Source organism: Molossus molossus, unplaced genomic scaffold, assembly GCF_014108415.1.
Source record: "Molossus molossus isolate mMolMol1 unplaced genomic scaffold, mMolMol1.p scaffold_m16_p_17, whole genome shotgun sequence".
NCBI lineage: Eukaryota > Metazoa > Chordata > Mammalia > Chiroptera > Molossidae > Molossus > Molossus molossus.
Genome location: NW_023425352.1, coordinates 51735828 through 51759036, shown reverse-complemented (window position 1 = coordinate 51759036; position 23209 = coordinate 51735828). Strand labels below are relative to the sequence as shown.

The 23209-nt window shown below is 49.0% G+C and overlaps 1 protein-coding gene across 3 annotated transcripts; it reads left to right on the top strand.

Moving 5' to 3' along the window:
- Window positions 1-17902: 17902 nt before the first annotated feature.
- PRF1 (perforin 1) lies at window positions 17903-22445 on the top strand. 3 transcript variants are annotated; one of them, XM_036265417.1, is made up of 4 exons: window positions 17903-18009; window positions 18896-19054; window positions 19218-19760; window positions 20831-22445. In XM_036265417.1, the coding sequence occupies exons 3-4, from the start codon at window positions 19222-19224 to the stop codon at window positions 21957-21959; spliced, it is 1668 nt and encodes a 555-aa protein (XP_036121310.1). In that variant the 5' UTR covers window positions 17903-18009; window positions 18896-19054; window positions 19218-19221; the 3' UTR covers window positions 21960-22445. The 3 variants fall into 3 exon arrangements, with proteins under 3 accessions (XP_036121310.1, XP_036121308.1, XP_036121309.1); XM_036265415.1 differs by having other exon boundaries at window positions 17951-18121; XM_036265416.1 differs by having other exon boundaries at window positions 17994-18009; window positions 18370-19054.
- Window positions 22446-23209: the final 764 nt, after the last annotated feature.

Genomic DNA, 23209 nt, shown 5'->3' with positions numbered 1-23209 from the left:
GACTTGGTTTGTTCAAATCAGGTCCAAACAAAGTTCATACATTGCTCTTGGCTGATGTGTCTCAGAAGAGTCTTTTCATCTAGACCCCGGTGGGCAAATCACACCCAGGGCCAAGCCCAGCCCGCGGCCTGCTTTGTCAACACACCCAGCCCTTCCCCTGTTTACAGAATCTTTGGTGCATTTTGTGCAACCTGGGCAGATGGAGTAGTTTCTGCACAGCCAGTAAGGCCCGCAAAGGCTAAAACATTCATTATTTGGTTTTTACAGAAAAGGTTTGCCGACCCTTAATATAAATAATTTCCCCTTTTTTCTCCTTTTTTTTTTTTTGCTTGAGAAACCGAGACATTTGTCCCGTAGAATTCCACATTTTCTTGTGTCCCTTTTGAAGAACGGGGTAGAGGTGACCAGAGGCCCCGCGCAGCAATTGGCCTTCAGCTCTGGTGTCCGGAATGGCCCGCAGCCTGTTTCTTAGTCCCGGACAAGGACAGAGGCCCTCCTCGGAAGCACGTGGCTGCTCATAAGCCCATGAGCCAACCAGGTTTCTATCAGGAGGGAGGGAAATGAACGGTCACTGGATGGGAAACCGAAGGTGAGTCCAACCTTCCAAAGTGGGTCATCTCAGCAGAATGCCGGAGCTCCTCACGTCCCCCTCTGCTGGTTCTCACCAGTCAGGCCCCTTGCACCCAGGACAGACTCTTCCAACTCGTGGTCAACATCTAACAAACCTCGGTGCGCCTCCTCTCCCAGCCTGTGCCGGACACCCGGGCTCCAGAGGTGACCGTGGCAGACTAGCATCTACATTCTGAGCTCACCATCTACTGAGGGTCACAAGCAAGAGGTCTGGCGTTCCAGGGTGGGGGTGACATGCTGAGATGGGAGTAGGTGCTTTCGCAAGTCCCAGCTTCAGATAGTTATTGGACATTGTCATCTGTGTGTCCTCTAAAACAGGGAGAGGCCTTTCCCCAGCACCCACCCATGGAGAAGGCTACGAACATCTGCTGAGCACCAGCCACGTACCTGCAGAGTGGGAAGCACTGCACAGACCCCAGCGAGGGCCAGCCCCCAGCTCTGCGCTCCATTTACAAACAACTAAATTCAAACAGCCTGATCCCTGCTTGGGAGGTAAGGGGTGAAGATGATGTTTAGTATGATGCCTGGCAGTAGCCCAGCAAGATAAAAACCTCAGCTGGGAAGTTAGGTGGCCAGGGTTCCCATCAAAACTCTGCTGCTAACTGGCTGGGTAGCTCTAGGCAGCCCTTTCTGCCCTCGTACCAGGAATAGGTGGATGACATCACTTCTGCGGCGCCTCTGGCCCTGACGGTCTGTGACTCAGCCCCCAGGCCTCTGCACAGGCTGTTTTCTCAGCCTGGGGTGCCTTCCCCCACGCCTTCACCTGGCAAGCCATCAGCCTTCATTCAGATTCCTTTTTAGTGGTTACCTCCTTCATGAAACACTCCGAGACGCAAAACTACCCCACTCTCCCACCAGCAAATCATTCGATCACGCCCTCTTCTGCTCCCCATCCGTACCTTAAAAGAAGTCTGCGGGACTCCCTGTGCTGAAATTATTCATTGGCTTAATAACTATGAATGAAAAGGATTATTTTACCTTGACTTACTGTCTCTCATACAGCCTGCAATATAATAGATGCTTTAAAAATGTTTGATGAGGGGAGAAATGGGAGACATCTATAATACTGTTAACAATTTAAAAAAAAAAAGAAACTGTAAAAAATAATAATGTTTGATGAATCAATGAAAGAAGGCAGGAATTAGTCGCTTGTGTTTTCTTAAGCCTGAAGGAGAGTTAGGAGATTGCTATTATGGTCTGGAGAAAGATGTACACTTTTGGCCGAAACAGTTCTAACACATTTAGTAAGGCTCTTCTTTGCTCAGGCTTTGTCTCAGCCGGGCTTGGCACCCAGCAGGTGTTCCATGTAAGCGGGTTACCTTGAACAGCATTGGGTCCCCTCCCTGCAGCCCTCCACACTAGGTCAGCAGCTCTCTCCAGGCAGCTAAATGAGTCCTCTAAGTAAGACTTTGAGCCCATCACCATGCAGGCTGCAAATTTGGGATTTGATTAGGATAGAAAACATCTCTGCCTGCACCGGAGCAGGGGCTGCCTGAGCAGGGGCTGCCGGCCAGGCTCCGGTCTGCAGGGCGGTGCTTGCAAAGAAAACCCCGATGCTCCCAGAGCGAGCCCAGAGGACCACCACCGTTGTGGCTCAGAGACCTGGGCTTAAGTCAAAGGCGGCTGTGGAGAGACCCTCCCCTATCAACATAATAACAGCGACAATGATGTGTTTGTGGAGCAAAGTGTGGGTGCGACACGCTGCTGTTAAGGGCTAGGCTGGGTGAGCACAGCTTTCAGCCAGGGGTCTGCACATTCTGAGTGTGACCCAACAGGGATAACTCCTTCTCTCTTAGGACCCATGTCAGGTTAAAATTGATTTTACTCTGGTTATTTGTGTAACCCTTATTGGCTCAGCATTGTCCCCATTTACAGATGCGACTTGAACTGAGGTTCAGAGAAGTTAAGTGACCAGCCCAAGGTCATGCAGCTAGAAAGTAGCAGAGTTGAGACTTGGAGTCAGCTCTTCAGACCCCAAAATCCACGCTCTCCACGCTCCTTCAGGGTCTTCAAGCTCGTTATTTCTCCCCAACGTGTTAGCTTCACAGTGGTTCTTCACAGGGCGTGGCTCCCCAGGGTGCCTGGAACTGGCTGGACCCACAGCCAGCTCTCGGGAGACTGTAGTCGCTGAGTAAGCCCTGTGCCCTGTGCCCTGTGCCCTGTGCCCTGTGCTCTGGGCAGAGGTGGTCCCTGCAGCCCCAACTACGAGGTGAGAAAGGCTGTCAGCTTGCAGGGACACTCAGGCCTTGGGAACTGGATGAGGCCTGGTGCACATCATCTCACCCAACAGCTGATGGCAACACCCTCAGTGGTCACCATTAGTCACCCCTCCACCACAGGCCTCGGGGCCTCCAGCTGCCCCACATTTAAGCTCCACTGGCCTCCAAGATACACTTCTTGGCAAGGCCTCCAGATCAATTAGCCAAGTCAGCGCCGGGGAGCTGGGAGGTTTGTAGGGTGGGAACCGAGTCAGAAATCTCTCCCGGGGCCCCTGACTCAGTCACTGGATGGCGACTCAGGCCAGCGTTGCTGAGCCTTGGCAGAGGGGTGCAGAGAGCCGCAGGATCCGAGGTCACGAAGGGGGCAAAGCGCACGGGGGACTCAAGTACAGCGGGAAGTCCTAAATCCGGACGGAGCTAAAAAAGGACTCTAGATTGCACGTTGCAAGCTGCAAAACCAGGGCTCCTGAGCTCTGTGCCTCCCTGGGTCCACTCCAGCTGGCCAAGGAAGTGTCCTCCCACTCGGAAGTGACCGACCTCCACCAAATGTTCCAAACAGGTCCGAGCACCTCTGTAGCTCCATGGTGCTGAGAGCAGCTGAGAGATGAGCCCTCGAGGCAGCCACGCCCAGGGAGCTAAGGCCTTTCTGGGGTTCGAGGGCCTGGGGAGGCAGGGAGGCAGGGACGCAGAGCCCCTTGCAGCCCCTGAGTAGTGGCTTCGGGAAGGTGCACCACCATCAAAACACAAACGCCAGAAAGCCCAACACGAGACACAGATCAGTGTCCAGGGCCGAGTGGGTTTATGAGTCACTTGAAGAAATGTCCATAGCTGGGTCCATCCTGTGCTTTGGGTTTCAAGCAGCCCTCTGGCAGCCCGGGCTCAAATGGGATCTACCCAGAGCTGTCCATCAGCTTTGGGGACTCCTTGGTCCTTCCTCCTCCTGGCTGCAGGAACTCGTGAACAACCACCATCAGGCAGCTTGTTTTCCTTCTCCCTCCAGCCCCACAGCGTTAGCAGGAAGGAGAGTGAGGGACCCTTACCCCCTCTTCCCCCGCCGCTTGTGTGGAGGCATTTGCTACCTCATCCCTGGCCTCACTGTCCCCCCGTGGCCTCAGTCCGGCTCTTGTCCCTTACTCTTCCAGAAAGCCATGTCTCTCTCCATCAGCACCCATCCTTGTCACAAATCTGTGCATTGAAGGCTAATCCAGTTTCCTGGCAGAAGACACGAAACTTTCTGGGTCAGAGACCAGAAACTTTGTTGCTCGGGGCACAGCAGGCAGCATGGCCTTCCGATTTCCTTGCCCTGCCCCCCAAGTCCCACGGGGCCCAGGTAGAGGCAGGCCTGGGTGGATGCTGCGCCCACAGTGGGTTTGTGTCACAGCTGACCAACCCGGAGTTTAGGAAATTCCAATCTTATGAGGGGGCTGCGAGCAAACCTGCCCAACCATTGCCCTGGGGGGACAGCAAACAAATCGAGCCTCTGTCCTGGAGACAGACAGAGATCTTCATCTTCCAGGGCCCTCTGCTAGGTAGAATCCTCAAACGCGTAGTCCGGACAAAAGCTGTAAGGAGACACAGGGGAGCCATAGGAACTGCCCCAGCAGACCCGGTGGGAGCAACGCAGGCCTGAGCTGCGAGGGGAGAGGCCACCTGTCCCCAGGAGCACAAGGGCGGGCAGTGAGCCACAGCCTCTCTGCCCCTGGCTGCGCCCTGACTTGCAGTGATGCGTCTGGAAGCAGAATTTGAGACCGTGCCGATGAGGGCTGGTGGGGGAGCCAGGTACCCGGGCTCCAGGGCAGGGAAGGGGGCCAGAGGGGGGTTGGGCACTTCCAGGACAACAGATATGGCTGTGATTCTGACTGCATCTAGTAGCATTGCTCAGCTGAGAATTACGAATTACTCAGACATCCAGGTCGGGGGCTTTGGTAGACTCTGTGCTCTGTGAACGAGAAATTGAGATGCAATCACATGATATTGTGGGTGGCTATGAAAGCCCTTTGTAAACCGTACAAAGCCACACAGGTGAGAAAGGTGATGCTGGCCATGATTAAACGGCCACAAATGTGCTCCTGTAAGAAAGGCTTGGAAACGGAGCACGAAATAGAGCTGCAGCAAAGTAAGGACGTAGTGGCCAGATGCTGGGCTCAGCTTTCTCAGCTCCCCTCACCAGAGTGAGAACAGAGTGAAGGTGACCCTAATGCCAGCGGCCACCTGTCAAAGGTCCCCACTGGGTCCTTTCACATTCATAGTGACCCTGTGTGATTTGCTGAGCAGGTGGGTATTCATTCTCCTGCTTGTCGATGTGGAAACAAAAGCAGAGGCTCTGGCCCATGGTCACAGAGCCAAAATTAGAACCCAGTCAGCAGAGTACTCCAGGTCCCAGAGATGTAGGGGCCATGGCAGGGCTAGAGCCAGGCACCTAGAGGGCTTCTGTCCTACTTGTCACAGATCAGACTAAGCATTGGCTGGGGGCATGACAAGGATGACTGGCTCGCCCTGGTTTGCCCAGGACTTTTCCCATTTTAGCATTAAAAGCCCCTGTCCTGCCCTGGCTGGTTTGGCTCAGCAGTTAGAGCGTCGACCTGCGGTCCAGAGAGACCCGGGTTCGGTTCCTGCTAAGGGCATGTCCCTCGGTTGCAGTTTGTCCCCAGCCCTGGATGGGTCATGCAGGTGGCAGCCACTCGATGTGTCTCTTTCATTCTCTCTCTTCCTCTCTCTCCCTCCCGCTCTATCTGAACAAAAAATGGAAAAAATGTCCTAGGGTGAGGATAAAAAAAAAAGTCCCTGTCCTGGGCAAACTGGGGTGGTTAGTCATGCGCCATGACCAAGACCCACTGGCTTCAGAACGGGGCCTATTTCCTCCCAGAGGGCCCCAGAGTACCCTCGGCTGAGCCCGTCTCAGCTCCTGCTCTTCACCCACCCCAGTCCCACTGTTGCAGACCTGCCTTGAGCAGGAGGTGGAGGGGCTAGAAAGGGGCCGGCATGGCTGAGTCCACAGTGGTGTGAGGAGAGGTGGAGAGGGGGAAGGAGGTGAGATGCTGCGGAGACCTGTCTCTCACTCCCTGCTCAGGCTCAGCCCCACGAGAGCGAGCGAGCGAGTGCCCATCTCCGCAGCTCCGTGGCCGCCTGCATGCCCCTCCCCTTCCTCCCCCTCCATCCCCAGCCACACAGCCATGCTCCAAGTGAGAGCACATCTGCCCGGTCATGCTCGGGTAGTAGCTGGCAGGAGAGGGCGTGGATGTGACCAGCCTCCTGCACTTGGGCTCCTTCCCAGTGGACACACAGCTTCCTTCAGCCCCAAGCGCCTGCACCCTCTGCCACAATGCGCTGCAGCAGGGCGCCCGCCAGCACCTGCCCGGTGCTCACTGACTGGCTGGCCCAGGGCTCGGGCTGCCAGCATTACCCCAGCCCTACTCCCTTTTCATAAAATAACCACTATTGTGGTCTCAGTCACCAGAGATTAGTTTTCCATATCTTGAACTTCATATACATAGAATCATACAGTTCATATTCTCTTGTGTCTGGTTTTCTTCACTCAACATCGTAAGGGTGAGATCCATCCGTAAGGTTTCTTGTATCGGGTGGTCAGCATTTGTTGTTGCTGTGTGAAATTCCTTTGCAAGAATATACCACCATTTATCCAACCAGCTATTGTTAGTGGACGTTCGGGTTACTCAGAGGGGAGAATGGGCAGGGATTTCTTGGCCAGGATTCATGACTCTAGGGCTCCCTCTTCTGTTGTACTTAAAAATGTCGTCCAAGTGTGGCTTGGGCGTTTGAGTACTGCTTCCTCCGCGTTCAGCTGGGTCTTCTCTTGGCTCCTCACTGTCCTGTTCAGTTTAGATTCTACTGCCAGCCATTTCTCCTCTGGGGCTTTGTTCCAGAAAGGGCATTTAGCTGGTAAGTTTCAACATTTCATGGGGAGATTCCATGTGCTATTGGGAGGATTAATTTACATCATAATTATAAAGCACTTCCCAAGGTGCCTGGCAGATAGTGAATGTTAAATATGGGGTGTTTATAATAATTACAATTACTAATACCTATCTATCTGTACCCTATATTCTAGTCCTACCCATTAACACAAGTCATTGCCTTGATGTGGGTCCCTCTTCTTTGCCTTCGTGTCTTTGCTCCTGCCATTCCTCTCCCTGAAACCTCTGCAGTCTCGGCCACCTGCCAATCCTTCGAGAGCATCTTATCCTGGTGACATCAGTGGGTTAACCAAACCCCAAACCGCCACTCTGGACGACTGTGGCTCCTCCTTTAAGACTGTACGCCAATAACCTAACTTTTACTTAGATCTTTTACTCCGTGCCACACCCTCTGCACACATTACCTCCTTCAATCTCCACATTTACACTCTGAGTTACAGGAGTGGGGGGGTAGATACAATTATTGGCCTTATTTTGTCGATGAGAACACTGGGGCTTCAAGAGGTTAGATACTCAGCCACGGCTGATTGTTAGTTGTGACAGAGCTGCATTTCGGTCTGGCTTCCAAGACTGTAAACTTAGTCATGGTGCTAAAACGGCTCTGGGTCATAATCCCTTCAAGGATAGAACCCTGTCTTGAATGCTTTTGTAACTCTATAATGCGCAATACCTAGCAGCACCCGGCACATAATAGGTGTTCAGTAGAGATTTCAGCTGTGTTACACAATGGGTGAATGTCCAGTGCATTGTAATGGTCACATCCACGGGGCTGTGGGCTTTTAGGAAGAAACTTTTCCAGCTGAAAGGCAGTGTTAGAGTCTCAGACACTGTTCAATTTCTTCCAAAGAGTCATCAGTCAGACTCTTACTCAGAACTTCTTTTTTTTCTTTCCATTCAGGTTTGAGCTCAGTGAGACACGTATGTTTTCACAAGCCCTAATAACCCATCAAAAACCCCCGGACATGACCAAGCATGGCCCTCAGGACATTCATAAAATCCACAACAATTTTTTAAACTCTATAATCTGAGGCCACCACTGTCACAGAGAACTCTCAGACCTCCTGTTCTTTAATAGAAATATCAGAAAGTTGGGAGCTCACTGATAAGTTAGAAATACAGATTTTCCAGATGTTGGGATTTTGCTTGGCTGTGAATTCACTAGATCTGGCCTCGAGCCAGAAAACCTGGGATTGGTCCTGCTCTGCCACTTGTTAGTTGTGTAATATTGGGCAAATACTTCTTGACAGGTCTCATGTTCTTCATTTAAAAAATAATTCTTTTTAAAAAATCTGTTTTTGCCCTGGCCAGTTGTGCTCAGTGGTTAGAGCGTCACTCACGGACCAAAGAGTCCAGGGTTCGATTCTGGTCAAGGGCATGTACCTCAGTTGCAGTTCAGTCCTCGGCCCTGGTCAGGGTCATGTGGGAGGCAACCAGTTGATGTATCTCTCTCACGTCGATGTTTCTCTCTCTCTCCCTGTCCTTCTCCCTCCCACTCTATCTGAAGATAAATGGAAAAGCATCTTGGGTGAGGACTTTTTTTAAATCTGTTTTTGTCACAACGTTGTTAGGCGTAGGTGAAATGATGCACGTGACGGTCTTTGTAAACAGTAAAGTCTGGCTATGATATGAAGCGGGTGAGCCATGGGAGTCGGCTGGGAAGGGGGGCTCCCAGCCGTGACGGGACCACCGAAACGGGTGAGTGAGCCAGGAAGGCAGCCTGGTCAAGTGAAGACGGAGCGGAGAACGAGGAGGAGGTGAGAGACTGCGAAGGTGAAAAGAGAAATGCAGAAAGGACAGGAGCGGAGTGGGGAGCCCAGTGTCCTTCTAGCTCCTATTAAGTACCAGCATTCTTGGAGAATCCCACAGTAAGCTCTTCTTGCAGCAACCCTCATTATCTTAAATGATAATTTAAAAAGAAAAGCAAGAGATTCTACTCATTTCCATGGTATCCACATTAGCAATCTAAATTTTTGTTTTATTACTCAATAGAGATTACTGTGGGGGGTAAACTTCAAATCAAGAGTCTTATAAATGCCTTCTTAATGCTACTTTAGTTGGGTGGATCTCATAAAAAAAATATTATCAGTGTGGATTTGTAACCACCATAAACCCGTTCATCACCATTATCCACCATGGACTTAAATCTCTTTGTTAAAACTGGAAAAAAATTGCCCCTTCATCTGAGAGTGTGTGAATTAATTGGTAGTCACTATACTAATCAGAGTCTTTTGAATCTTATGGAATAAAATAGAAAGAATAGGATAGACTAGTCTGGTAGACAATCAATAAATATTTCATCCAGTATTTATTGAATAAAATGTTTATTGAATAAATATGTGTTGAATGAATAATATTTGTGAGGTCAAATACTATAAAATAATTATCCTTAAAATCTCCCCTGCTGCAAAATATCTGGACAGCCTGCATTCAATATAATAGCATGTATCAGGAAGCATAGAAGAAATTGAAAATAAGTAAGGGAACCCCAAGGATCCAAACACCAAATAACTAAGGAGAAAAGCAGGCAGACCAGCCTTGGAGGCCCTGAGGGCATGTGCCTCTAGAGCCTAGGTTATAATAATCACAGGGGTAAAAGCAATGATGTCTTGGGGTGAGGGGCGGGTGGTGAGGTAGAAGAATTGAAGCTGAGATCATCCCACATAAAACCTAAATAAATTCTCAGAGGGCTAATAATATCAATGAAAGGGTAGACTAGAAAAAGGAACTATTTACTGAGAAAGGGAATCAAGTAAGACACTTGTTTGTCTCAGTCTCAAATCTGACTGGAAAGACAGAGTGTCTTCTAAAACATCATAACCACACGCCGACCTTCCCGACATTTGAGGTTCAAATTTACAGTACTGGTATGGGTCAGAATATGCCAAGCCAAAATATAAACATAAATAGATGGGTGGGTAACACTGGGAGGTGTCTCACAAAAGCAAACGCAGACCTACTTCGGAGGAAGGCTCGCAACCCAGGCTTTGCTGTATTCCCATAGAAAAAGAGCAGCCAAGCATGAGCTCACAATCTGAACTTATAAGCAAAACACACAAGGATACAAGCCACCAAGAGGGAAGATTCAGCTGATGTAACAAGATAAAAAATTAGATGCACCAAAGGTTTCAGATATTGGCTAGATGTAAAATTTTAAATGAGTATGTTTTAATGTTTTTCTAACATTTTTTGAAGAATCAAAAACATAATTATGAAATGTGAAACAGAATGAAACAGAGAGTATATAAGTAAAAAAATAAATCATTATTAAATGTAAAAATTAACTTAACAAAAATCTGTAAGTAAGCCTGAGGGAAAATAGGCCCACTCATGCACTCATGGTAAAAGTGAAAACTGATGCCAACCCTATGGGTGGCACATATATACATATATATGTAATTTATGTATTTATGTATATATGTGTATGTGTGGATGTTTGTATATATGTTATTTATAACAAAAGTGAGCAAGCATAAAGTTCTGATCTAACAAATGAGATATGTACAAGGTTATTCAATTACAACATTGTTTATGGAACAAAAGACTTTAAATAACTCAATGGTCCATCAATAAGAGGCTGGTCAAGTACATTATATTTCACCCATATAATGAAATACTATGCAACCATTTAAAAATAAAAGAATGAGAAAACTTTCTATGTGCTAATATGGAAAGAATTTCGAATTATACTACTTAATAACAAAACCAAAATACAAAGCAAGATGTATAATATGCTTACTTTTTTGTGAGAAAGGGGGAAAATAAGCAAACATTTATACTAGAGTGTGCTTATATTTGTGCAAAATATCTTTGAGAGGACACCAAAGAAACCAAAAAGGAAAAATGTGGCAAACTGTGGAGGTAAGTCCGACGGGACAGATGGGACAGGGGCAGGAGCAAGTTGATTCACTATATACCTTTATATATTGTTTTGATTTTTGTATCTTGGTAAATATTCTGTCTAATTTAAAACCTCAGTGAGTGGATTACATAGCAGACTAGACACAACTAAAGCAAGAATTAGTGAATTACAACAAAGAACTGGAAAAAATAACGGGAGCACAGTACCGAGAGACAAAAAGGAGAAAACATTTCTCATTGGCGTTCCAAAGGGCCAACAGAGAGAGTGAGGGAGACAGAATATATGAAGGGACCAGGGCCAAGCTGTTTTCCAGAATGATGAAAGATGTGAATCCCCAGGTTCAGGAAGAACAAATCCCAAAAAGGATAAATTAAAAGGAACACCTCCAGAGAGATCTGGAGACACCCAGGGGAGTCACAAACCTCAGATGAGAAGCCACTGCTCTGAACAAAGACATCTTAGAGGCACTCGGAAACGCTTACCCTTCAACTCCAATACAAGCCCAAGCTGGCCCGTCCACATCCAAATCTCAAATAAACCTTTCTTTCTCTGACTTTTATAAGTATGCAAATAATTTTTGCTATCTGCATATTGAAATATGTTTTTGCCATAAGTTATGATATAAAGTTATATAAAGTTTTTAAGACAAACCATAGCCAAAAATTCATCGTTGCCGCAGAGTCAGGTCACGGAATCTGGGAATGATCTCTGGGAAAACATACCACTGGCAATTCAGAAGGTAGCTGGTTGCAGTGGGAATGCAGGAAACCATCATGGATTGTACCAACAGCTGCGAGCTCGGAAGGGGGTAGCTTCAAACAGTGCTATCAAGATGAGTAAGTGTTGAGTGCGTGGGAAAATGTTGATTCGATGGAACAGTTGACACTGAAGTACTTTATTGAGGTCCTTCATTTCAGTTGTAGTTGACTCTATCATAGTTTTTAGCAAATAAATAAATAAAAGGTTAGCCCTAGCCAGTTTGGCTCGGCAGTTAGAGTGTCAGCTCACGAACTGATGACTTGCAGGTTCGATTCCGGTCAAGGTCACATACCTTGGTTTCGGTTCATCCCTGGCCCTGGCCTGGGTCATGCGGGAGGCAACCAGTCAATGTATCTCTCTCACATTGATGTTTCTCTCTCTCCCTCCCACTCTATCTGAACAAAAATGGAAAAATGTCCTCGTGTGAGGATTTAAAAATAATAATAAAAAAAAATAAGCCCTGGCCGGTTTGGCTCAGCGGTTAGAGCATCGGCCTGCGGTCCGGAGGGACCCCGGTTCGGTTCCCACTAAGGGCACGTACCTCGGTGGCAGTTTGTCCCCGGCCCTGGTTGGTTGTGCGGGTGGCGACCACTCGATGTGTCCCTTTCACATCGATGTTTCTCTCTCTCTTCCTTTCTCTCCCTCCCGCTCTATCTGAACAAAAAATGGAAAAATGTCCTCGGGTGAGGATGATAAAAAATAAATAAATAAAATAAATAAAAAAAATAAAAGGTTAGCCCGGCCAGTGTGGCTCAGTGGTTGAGCATCGACCCGATCACCAAGAGGTCGCCAGTTCCATTCCTGGTCAGGGCACATGCCCAGGTTGTGGGCCCGATTACCAGTGTGGGGCATGTAGGAGGCGGCCAATCGATGTTCTCTCTCATGGATGTTTCTATCTCTCTCTCCCTTTCCCTTCCTTTCTCTCTAAAATCAATAAAGAGAAAAAATTTTTAAATAAAATAAAAGGTTAAAACAGCAATTCATTTCTAGATTCATCATTTGTAGTAAATTTTCAGAAAATCAAAAATGAAAAGATCTTGACAGTCCCTCCCCTCGAAAGAAGACAAATTCTCTATAAAGGAATGAAAATTAAACAACAATGAGAGCTAGAAACAGTGACCTAAGTTCAGTGTTATTTTAAGAGGTGTCAACCAGCAATAACTCCAGAGCATCTACCAGCTAAAATTATGATTCAAAAACAAGAGTGAAATAATGACATTTCAGGTAAACAGAAACTGAGTGTATGCTGCTACCAGAATACCATTGAAAGTACTTCTAATGAGCATACTTTAAGAAAAAAAGAAAATTATCCCCAAAAGGAACTCAGAGATGCAAGATTCAATGAGCAAAGAAATTGGGAAACACGTAGGTAAATATAAATGAATGTTGACTGCATTAGGTTATAGTAGCAATAACTGATTTAGCAGAGGAAAAGTAAGACAGAACTAAAATACTGCACAAAAAGAACCCTCACCATGAGAAAGGGTGATATTAGTTAATAGCATTCTAAGTATCCCTGGAAAGGAGAACAATAGTAAACAGCTTTAGACCTCGCAGAGAAGGAATGCTAGCATTTTTATGGGTAATCACTAAAGAATCAGAAAGATTTTAAGATCTAAACCATTAGAGAGAGAAAAATGTAATTTTTAAAAGTCCAGTAGAAATAAACTCTACCTGAACAGTAATCACAATAAATGTGAATGGACTTAATGCACAGATATGTAGATAGTTAGATCGGATGACAAAACGAAATCTAGCTGTGTTTGACAGAGGCCCACCTAAAACATTAAAACACGGAGTTTGAAAGTAAGATAGAAGATCTCCAAGGAGTGAAATTCTCAAAAGAAACTTGGTACACTTAAGTATTATTAAGATGGTAAATTTTGCCCGGTTGGTGTGGCTCAGTGGTTGAGCATCAACCCATGCTCCAAGAGATCGCTGGTTCAATTCCTGGTCAGGGCACATACCCAGGTTGTGGGCCTGATTCCCAGTGGGGGGCATCCAGGAGGTTGCTAATCGCTGTTCTCGCTCATTGATGTTTCTATCTCTCTCTCCCTCTCCCTTCTTCTTTCTCTAAAATCAATAAAGAAAAAATAATAATAAAAATAAATTAAAAACCCTGGCCTTTTTGGCTCAGCGGTTGAAGCGTCAGTCTGCGGACCAGTGAGTCCTGGGTTCGGTTCCTGCTAGGGGCACGTACCAAAATAAATAAATAAATAAATAAATAAATAAATAAATAAATAAATAAATAAGATGGTAAATTTTATGTTATGTGTATTTTACCACATTTAAAAATAATAATAATAATAATAAAGAGAAAGTTGGAAAAACTCTATTAATATGAGACAAAATTGCATTATTTAGGATTAAATGGTTACTACATAAAGAGTTCAATTCACCAGGAAATCAAACAGACTCAAAACATAAAGCAAAAGTTGACAGAACTCTAGCTGTAGGGAAAATGTATAGATCTTGAACAATCTATCTTCACAGTGTGAGATTGTAACATGATTCTCTCAATAATTCATATATCAAAAGGCCATAGATTTGAACATAGAACCCTATACCCAAAACTTAGCAAATTATAAATAAAAAATATTTAAGTTATAGAATAAAATTTTTCTTCTCAGGTACAAAGGAACATTTACAAAATGGACAGTTAGTAGACCATAGAGAAAATTTCAACATACATCTAAGAATGGTTGTCATATAGACAACATGTTCTGACTACAATGTAACTATGTTAGAAATCAATAACCAACAGTATTTAAAAATCCATTTTTTTAGAAATGTAAAAGGCATACTTAAAAAAACTCACCAGTCAAAGAAAAATTATAAGGAAATTTAGAAAATATTAAGAAACAGCACTAATAAAAATACTTCATACCAAAACTTTAGAGATTCAGTTTAAAAGATTTATAGAGAAATGTAGAGCCTTAAATACTTACATTTAAAAAGAAGAAGAATAAAGACTGATGCAGAAATTTCACTTCTGGGTATTTATCCAAAGAAAACAAAAACACAAACTTGAAAAGATATATGCACCCCCATGTTAACTGCAAAATTATTTATAATAATCAAGATATGAAAACAACCTAAGTGTCCCTCAATGGATGAATGGATACAGAAAATGTGATATATACATATGTACACATATATAGAAATATATACACAATGGAGTATTACTCAGCCATTTTTTTTAAAAATCTTGCCATTTGTGAAAAGATGAATGACCTTGAGGGCATTATGCTAAGTGAAATAAGTCAGACAAAGTCAAATACTCACTTATATGTGGAATCTTACAAAGAAAACAAACAAGCTCATAGATGTAATAAACAGATTAGGGTAGGGATTGTGGGTGGGTGAAATGGGTGAAGAGGGTCAAATGGTACAAATTTTCAGCTATAAAATAAGTAAGTCATGGGGGTGTAATGTGTCTATAGTTAATAATATCATATTGTATATTGAAAAATTCTAAGAGATCTTAAAAATTCTCATAACAAGAACAAAAATTTTTGTAACTATGTATGGTGATGGATGTTAACTAGGCTTTTTAGGGTGATCATTTCACAATACAAACAAATATCAAATTATTATGTTGTACACAAACTATGTTCTATGTCAATCATACATCAATTTTTTGAAAAAGAAGACTGAAAATTAATGAGCTAAAGATTCAACTCAAGAAGTCACACAAAGAACAATAGAGGAAGCTCAAAGGTATAGGAAAAAGAAGGAAATAAAAAACTAAGAATGAAATTAATAAAATGAGAAATAGAATAACTGCATGGTTCCTGGTGGGTACTAGACTTATCGAGGGATCACTTCGTAAGTCCTTTAAATGTCTGAACTCTATGCTGTACACCTGAAACTAATAAATATTGAATGTCAACTGTAATTGAAAATCATTTTTAATAATTTAAAAAATAAATATGTAAAAAGGAAAAATGATACAACAGAGAGGATCAGTAAAGCCAAGAGCAAATTAATAAAATATGCAAAAATCTTGAGTAAGACTGATCTAGACAAAAGAGAAAGAACACAATTTTAAATATCTGTAATAAAAAAGGGTACATTACTACAACCTCAGGAAGATATTTTTATAAGAGAGAGAGACTGTTGTAAATAACTTCACACCCACACGTGTGAAATTTTAGAAAAACTGGAAGAGTTTCTAGAAAAATGTAACTTGCCAAACACTGATATTAGAAGAAAAACAAAACTTGCGTAGAGCTGTAACCGTTGAAGACATGAACTCAGTAGTTCAAAATCTACTCAGCTACAAAAACTGAGCGCCAACTTTCTAAAAACTGCCACAAAAAGGAAAAAGAGGAAAATCCCTTCCACTCATTTTATGAGACCAAAGGAGAAAACTCGAGCATAACTCTGGGTGAGACAGCTGAAGGGTGAGGAAGAACCCCAAAGCTCCACAGGCCTGTGAAGGAAAGGGGACAATGACCGAAGAATGAAAGGCCACCACCTGTGACTGCATTTGGACCCTAAAATATGCACAGTAATGACGATGTAAACCCGTTTTGTCGGAGGACACGGAAAGGAATAAAGTACTGATATATGCTACAAGGATGAACCTTGAAAATATTGTCAAATGAGCCAGACACCAAAGTTCACATCTTATGCGATTCAATTAACATCAAACGCATGGAGACAGACGGTAGGTAAGTGTTTGGCATAATGAGCAGTGCTTGATCATGGGGGAGGGGTTTCTTCAGCGAGTGAAGAAAATGTTCTAAAATTGATTGTGGTGATGGGTGCACAAGTCTGTGAATATACAAAAAAAACTACCAAATTGTACAATATAATTGTGAATCATATTTCAACGAAGTTGTCAATAATAAACCATATAGATGGTATCTGGCAAATCGAAACTTATGCCTCTAAGGAAAAACTGCTCACAGCACATTCCAAGTGCTAAGTTTCAACGGTGACAGAGGCCCAAACCAGCGGCTGTAAACCTCGAAGTCACCCCTGCTGTCTCCTGGACCTGCCCCCCCACCTTCATCCTGGACACGAGCGGCCTCATGCGCTCAAAATCCACTAAATGCACTTCTCAGCGCTTAGAATCTGAGGATTCTTAGAAATCCCAAACTTTTCCCTCTGATTTCATAGACGAGGAAACTCGCTTAGAAAGGGTTAGCACTCTACTGCCACAGCGAGTCACAGCGAGTTCTCAGCAAGCCGAGGGCAGGACGGGTCTGGCTACGGCACCTCTCTCTGCCTACAGGGCTCCCAGCCCCCCAAGCGGGTCCGCGCACAGTCAGAACTACACCTCTCACAGCCAGACACTGTGAGTCAGACACTGGGCAGGAGCTGGAAGGGCATCAGGAGGCGGCAATTTCCGGGAGAGGGAGGAGGAGATGGGTCAGGTCTGAGAAGGCAGCATAAGCCCCTCTTCCCATAAGAGCGGGGGACGCAAGAGAGGACACGAACTCGAGATGTGAGCCACCTCGTGGTGTCACACGTGGTCTGGGGTCTGTGGTTCTCTGTTCCCATCACCTATGCAACTGGAGGGCAAAGTTGAGAGAACAGTTCCCACTTACGCAGCCCTCCCCACCTAAGATCAGTGTGATTTTGCCCCCCAGAAGTTGCCCTGTGAGTCAATCAACCCATGGAAACTTTACCCACCATGACCTCAGGGAAGACAAAAAATGAAGAAGACCCTGGGCCACTGGTCCCACCCAAACATCTTCCCCAGCGGTGTCCCACAGCTATCTGCCCACCCACCCTGTGGCTGCAACCACAGGCCAAAGCCGATGAGGGGGCTGGGGGCCAGTATCGCAAAGAAAGGGGCAAGAGACCCTGTGGTGGCACACGAGTTTGGGGCTCAGAGCCTGGGCTGGGTGGGATGCAGGTGCGGGCAGGAAGTGGGCAAGAGGGTTTGAAGGATGTTTATCCCCCCGTGCACACTGCTCAGGGAGGCTGGAACAGTCACATGTATTAACACGGTTGCGGGCCAGGCACTGTTCTAAGCACTGCACACGGAGTAACTCCCCAAATCTTCACAACCTCTGGGGTGTACACTACTGTTATTCTCGCTTGTAGTTGAGGAAACTGAGGCACAGAAAGGCTAAAGGAACTTGCCAGGCCACACAGCTAGCACGCCACGGAGCTGGCCCCCACCCGAGCCCACGCTGGGACTTCCCACCCCGCGCGGCCTCCTAGGCATCACACCTGCAAAGCTGTGGGTCAGAGGAGGGAATTCCCCCCCCTGGCCTGCTCACTCACACCCGCGTTGGGCATGGAAGCCCTGCCCCCGTGTCCATGCCATGCTAAGCCTCGCTGTTTGCCCCGAGCCCCCGCACCCCAGGGTGCTTGGCTTGGCAGATGCGCCTCTGGCCTTCGCCGTTTGCTTCCTGAGGGCTGTCAGCCGGGCCGGATGAAGAGGTGAGGACAGGGTGGGTGCTGAGGGAGGAGGGAGGACGAGGGGACGTGTGACCACAGTTGGGGGGCAGGGCAGGAAACAGAAGTGACGAGAACGGTGGCCTGGTGATGAGCTGTGTGGTGAGCCTCGCTGGAGAGCAGACGCCACTGCGGGAGCCTCCCTGGCAGGACGGGGTGTCCGCCAGAGCCCCTCGCCGTGGGACTCCAGGTGCGGAGGAAGCGGGGGCAGGGCCGGGGGTCCCGGGCTGTGGACAGAGGAGCGTGGAGTGGGGCTGCTCCTTCGGAAGAAGAGCCTGACAGAGCAGGAAGTGCTGTGACCTGTAAGACGGGAGACGGGTCCCAGGCTGCGCTCCGCACTGACTCCCTGGGCAGCCTCATGCTGCCCCTGGAGTGAGTTTCCTCACGGGTGAAGTTAAGGTTAGAGTACACAGCTCTGAGACCCTTAGAATGTTGACACTGAAGCTTCTGGAAAAGCTGGAAGCAGGCCTCCTGGGAGATAATAGGATGAGGGCCAAGATGAGACTGAGTTCCTCGGAGGAAGAATATGAATTGTGCTGGCCTCCTACAGGGGACAACCGAGGGGCTCTGAAAGACCCCCGAGTCTCGTACCTCTGGGGACTGCCGCGTTGCCTGGGAGACAGCACCGCGAGCTCGTCTGGTTAGAGGTGGAGAGGAGGTTCCAGACCATACGTAAGCCCAGATGAGACTCCAGGGCCACCTCGAAATGAGGAAGAACCTTCTGACGAATCACTGTCCGGAAGGGGCAAAGGCAGCTCCAAGTCCTGCCAGAACTCCGGCTGAGTGTCAGGAGACCGGGAGGGCAAACGGAGCGGCCTCGCCCCACACGGGACCTCAGGCACACGCCCAGAGTTCAGGCTGACCTTCAGGAGGCTCGGAGGGCGGGCCCCGAGGGAGAATGGAGAGTGAGGCGCAGCCTCCTCCGGTAGGCGCAGTGGGAGGGAGAGCAGGAGGGCGCAGTGGGGGAAGCATGGCCTGTTCCAGGGCCCAAATGGCACTTCTTCAGAATCCTGAAGTCCCCAGGTCCCTTCCCAAATCTGCTACAGCTACTCTCTGTTCCCCTCCTGTGCCCACAGAGCCCCCTCCCCACCAGCAGCCGGCGGGTACAGAACCATCCATGTGGATCCCCAACAGGCCTTAAATAGTGGAAATACTAGCAAGGGACTCCTGGCTGGGTGCCCTTGAACAAATCGCTTCCTCTCTAGGCCCATCTGTACAACGCGGGAGGTGGCCAGGTATGTAAGGGCCGTTCCAGCTCTGACGTTCAGTGACTTAAGAGGTACCTCATTCCCTCCTCGTTCTATGTGCCCTGATCGCCCACAGGTGATGGGAGGGGTCAGCCGTTCTCCTTGCTTGTGCCCCCAGCTTCCCGGAATCCAAACGCCCCTGTCTCCGCAGCTCCATGGCCACCCGCGTGCTCCTCTTGGGCGTCCTGCTCCTGCTGCTGCCCACACCCGCCCCTGCCCCCTGCTTCACCGCTGCGCGGTCCGAGTGCCGGAAGGTTCGGAAGTTCGTGCCTGGCTCGTGGCTGGCCGGGGAGGGTGTGGATGTGACCAATCTCCGGCACTCGGGCTCCTTCCCTGTGGATACACGGCACTTCCTACGGCCCGATGGTACCTGCACCCTCTGCCGAAACACCCTACAAAAGGGAGCCCTGCAGCGCCTTCCCCTGGCACTCACCGACTGGCGTCCCCAGGGCTCGGGCTGCAAGCGCCGTCTGGTCAGGGCCCAGGCCAGCTCCACAGAGGCTGTGGCCAAAAGTGCAGCTTCCAGCATCCACGATAGCTGGCGGGTGGGGCTGGAATTAAATCCCAAACCCAGCACCAGCGCTCAGGTAGCATTTGCTGGCTCGCACTCCAGGGAGGCCAATTTTGCGGCCGAGAAGACCCACCGGGACCAGTACCGCTTCAGCACTGACACCGTGGAGTGCCACTTCTATAGGTGAGCGCTGAGGGTGGGGGCAGGGGAGGCTCAAAAAGTTCTGGGGAACTGTGGGTGGTCTGGGAGCCCTGGGGTGGCTGCTTCCAGCCCAGGTTCCCACACACCAGGTCCTGTGGCCCTGATCTGAGTCCAGGGAGGAAACAGGTGAACAGGAAGCAGGCAAGGCTGTGCGAGAGCCCCACGTAGTGCCTCCAGGCCTACTGAGTGCCCAACCCCCTCTTTCCTGGGCATTGCCAATCTTCTATGGGCAGGAGACCTGGCGGGTCCCTCCCATCCCTGGCCTGCTTCCTCCATGCAGACACTATTCATGCCTACTTTATCAAGCTCTGTGCGGGGAATTGGGGCTACAGTGCCCAGCAAGAGTGGTCACGGCACCAGCCCTCAGGGACGTAGGACCCGCACCTGAGAAATGCATGGTCTCAGTGGGCAACCCCAAGTCACCTACCCTGATTTCTCACACTGGGAGGCCACACCGAGACAGGGGCCAGAGCTGTCAGGAGCTTAGGCATAGGAGGCCCATCCAGGAGACAGACAGACGAAGGCCACAGGACTAGGGTTCAGAGCTAGAGGAATATCATTGGTGCAGTATCATCGCTCTTATAATTAGAAAATAAAAAGGAAAGAAAAACTATTTTGTTTTGTTGTTGTTGTTGTTGTTGTTGTTTTCTTTATTGATTTGAGAGAAAGAGGAAGGGAGAGGGAGAGAGAGAGAGAAACATCGATGAGAAAGAACATCGATTGGCCACCTCCTGCATGGTCCCCACTGGGATTTGGCCCACAACCTGGGCATGTGCCCTGACTGGGATCGAACTGGTGACCTTTGGTACATGGGTTGATGCTCAACTACTGGGCCACACTGGCCAGGCAAGAAAACTATTTTGAAAAGGAAAAGCGAAAATGCCTCGACAAAGTAACTAGGTCACTGAAGAGCTGTAGACAGAGTGGGTTTCCTGGGTTCAGGTCCGATTTCTGCCGCTTACATGTAACCTTGGACGATCTTGAGGGAGTTACAGAATCGGGGACAGGTGGCCCACTGCCGGGCCCTGCTGATGCTTTGTTCTCCCCCACAGTTTCCACCTGGTGCACTCTCCACCACTCCACCCCAACTTCAAGAAGGCCCTTAGGATACTGCCCCCCCACTTCAATGCCTCCACCGAGCCCGACTACAACAGGCTCATCTCCAACTATGGCACCCACTTTATCCGCTCCCTGGAGCTGGGGGGCAGGGCCTCTGCCCTCACCGCCCTGCGCACCTGCGAGCTGGCCCTGGAGGGTCTCACGGCCGACGAGGTGGGGGACTGCCTGGCCGTCGAGGCCGCGGTCAGCATAGGTGGCCAGGCCAGCTCCTCATCAGAATTCAAGGCCTGTGAGGAGAAGAAGAAGCAGCACAAGATGACAAACTCCTTCCACCAATCCTACCAGGAACGCTACTCCACGGTGGTAGGCGGCCACCACACCTCCATACCTGACCTGCTCTTTGGGAACCACGCTGGGCCCGAGCAATTCTCAGCCTGGGTGGCCTCGCTGCTGGACAGCCCTGGCCTGGTGGACTACACCCTGGAGCCCCTGCACTTCCTTTTGAAGAAGCAGGACCCACGGCGGGAGGCCCTGAGGCAGGCCGTGAGCAAGTATGTGTCGCACAAGGCGCGCTGGGAAAACTGCAGCCGGCCCTGCCCCCCGGGGCAGAAGAAGAGTCCCGATAACCCCTGCCAGTGTGTGTGCCACGGCTCAAATGTCATCAACCAGGACTGCTGTCCCCGGCAGAGGGGCCTGGCCCGGCTGGAGGTTATGAACTTTCAGGCAACGGGTCTGTGGGGAGATGTGATAACTGCCACAGACGCCTACTTAAAGGTCTTTTTCGGAGGCCAGGAGCTGAGGACCAGCACGGTGTGGAACAACAACAACCCCCGGTGGAAAACCCAGCTGGACTTCGGGGACGTGGTCCTAGCCACAGGGGGGCCCCTGAGGGTGCAGGTCTGGGACCAAGACAACGGCCGGGACGATGATCTCCTCGGCACCTGTGACCGATCTCCACAGTCGGGCCTTCACCCTGTGGAGTGTCACCTGAGTCACGGCCGCCTGAAATTTTCCTACCACGCCAAATGCTTGCCTCACCTGACCGGGGGGACCTGCCTGGACTACGCCCCCCACGGGCTCCTGGGGGAGCCCCCCGGAAACCGGAGTGGAGCAGTGTGGTGACAGCAGGGCCGCAGGGCCGCGAGGGGCCACGTGCCGGACTGCAGGCGTTCCCACAGAGAGCGCCAGGGCCTGTCTTCGTGTCCCCGTTGGACAGAGGGAGAGCCGGCTTTTTTTCAGTGAGGTGGCTGAAGTTAGAGACCAGCCCTGAGGCTCCCTGTGCAAACGGCCTGGCTCCCGGGTGTTCTCCAGCGGGGAAATGAGCTGTTGCGGGCAGGCCCTGCCGGCGCGGCGCAGGCCATAGCTTAGGTCGGGAGCTGGCAGGAGGCTGCAGGCCGTTCCCGCCAGGCAGCTGTCATTTAAGAGCTTCCCTTGCAGCCCTCTGTGACATGGTGAGTGTGTCATCGTGTTAGAGCTGACCCCTGGGCTCCCAGCTGCTCTGTGCGCTGTCTCCTTTGCCCACTAAACTTGTCCTCTCCGACAGACCAAGGGCCACCTTGACCTGTCTCGTTGTGTATGCAACCTGCCAGAAAACTAATAAATGTGATGAATGACAACTGTGACGGTGGTCGTTGTGACGGAGGAGAGGATGGGGGCCAAACACACCCCAGGAGATCAACTTCTCCTCTAGTAACCCCGCACAACGGGGCAGGCGGCTCACCCCAGCGGCGGGCAGGTCATATAAATTAACCTATTTCCCACTTTCGTAGGAAATGCGGGGACCCAAAATATTTCACTTTCCTCAGAACTGTCGGATTTGGGAAGCAGCAGCGTAAACGTGGGGAGAAGGGGGAATGCACACTCAGTTCCCAGCTGGGAGGCAGTGGGGATGGTAAGGGCTGAAGGCACGTGTCTCATCCAGAGGGCCGTGGCTCCGCACCAGCCCGACATTCCCAGGCAGGAACGTGAGCCCGAACCGTTGACAGTGTGTTCCACCTTACAGAAATAAAGTGATGTGGGAACACATGGTACAAGCCAAAGAGAACATGTATGTGGGCCACAGTCGAACTGGAGCAGTCGGTTTGGAAACCCTGACTTCCACAGAACCGACGGGACAGGCCGGACCAGCTCCCCCTGCCCCAGTTGGAGCGGAGAGGACTGTGCTTCCAAGACGTGGGCTGGAGGTCTCCCCACCTTGGCGCACAGGGAACGCCAGAGCCTGGGGCTCTAACATAAAACGAGACGGTTTTTGTTTCATGTGCTGGGATTCAGGCCTAAGAACAGGCTCACAGGCCGTGCGGGGCCGTGGTCAGAGGGGCTCAGAGTTGCTGGCATAGGCCTCCTGACCCCCTTTGAAACGCTCTATACATTAA

Bases quoted from the DNA above. Each gene is read 5' to 3' on its own strand.
- PRF1 (XM_036265417.1), top strand. From the start codon at position 19,222: ATGGCCACCCGCGTGCTCCTCTTGGGCGTCCTGCTCCTGCTGCTGCCC. The intron at 19,761-20,830 runs GTGAGCGCTGAG...TCTCCCCCACAG, and splicing joins GTGGAGTGCCACTTCTATAG to TTTCCACCTGGTGCACTCTC.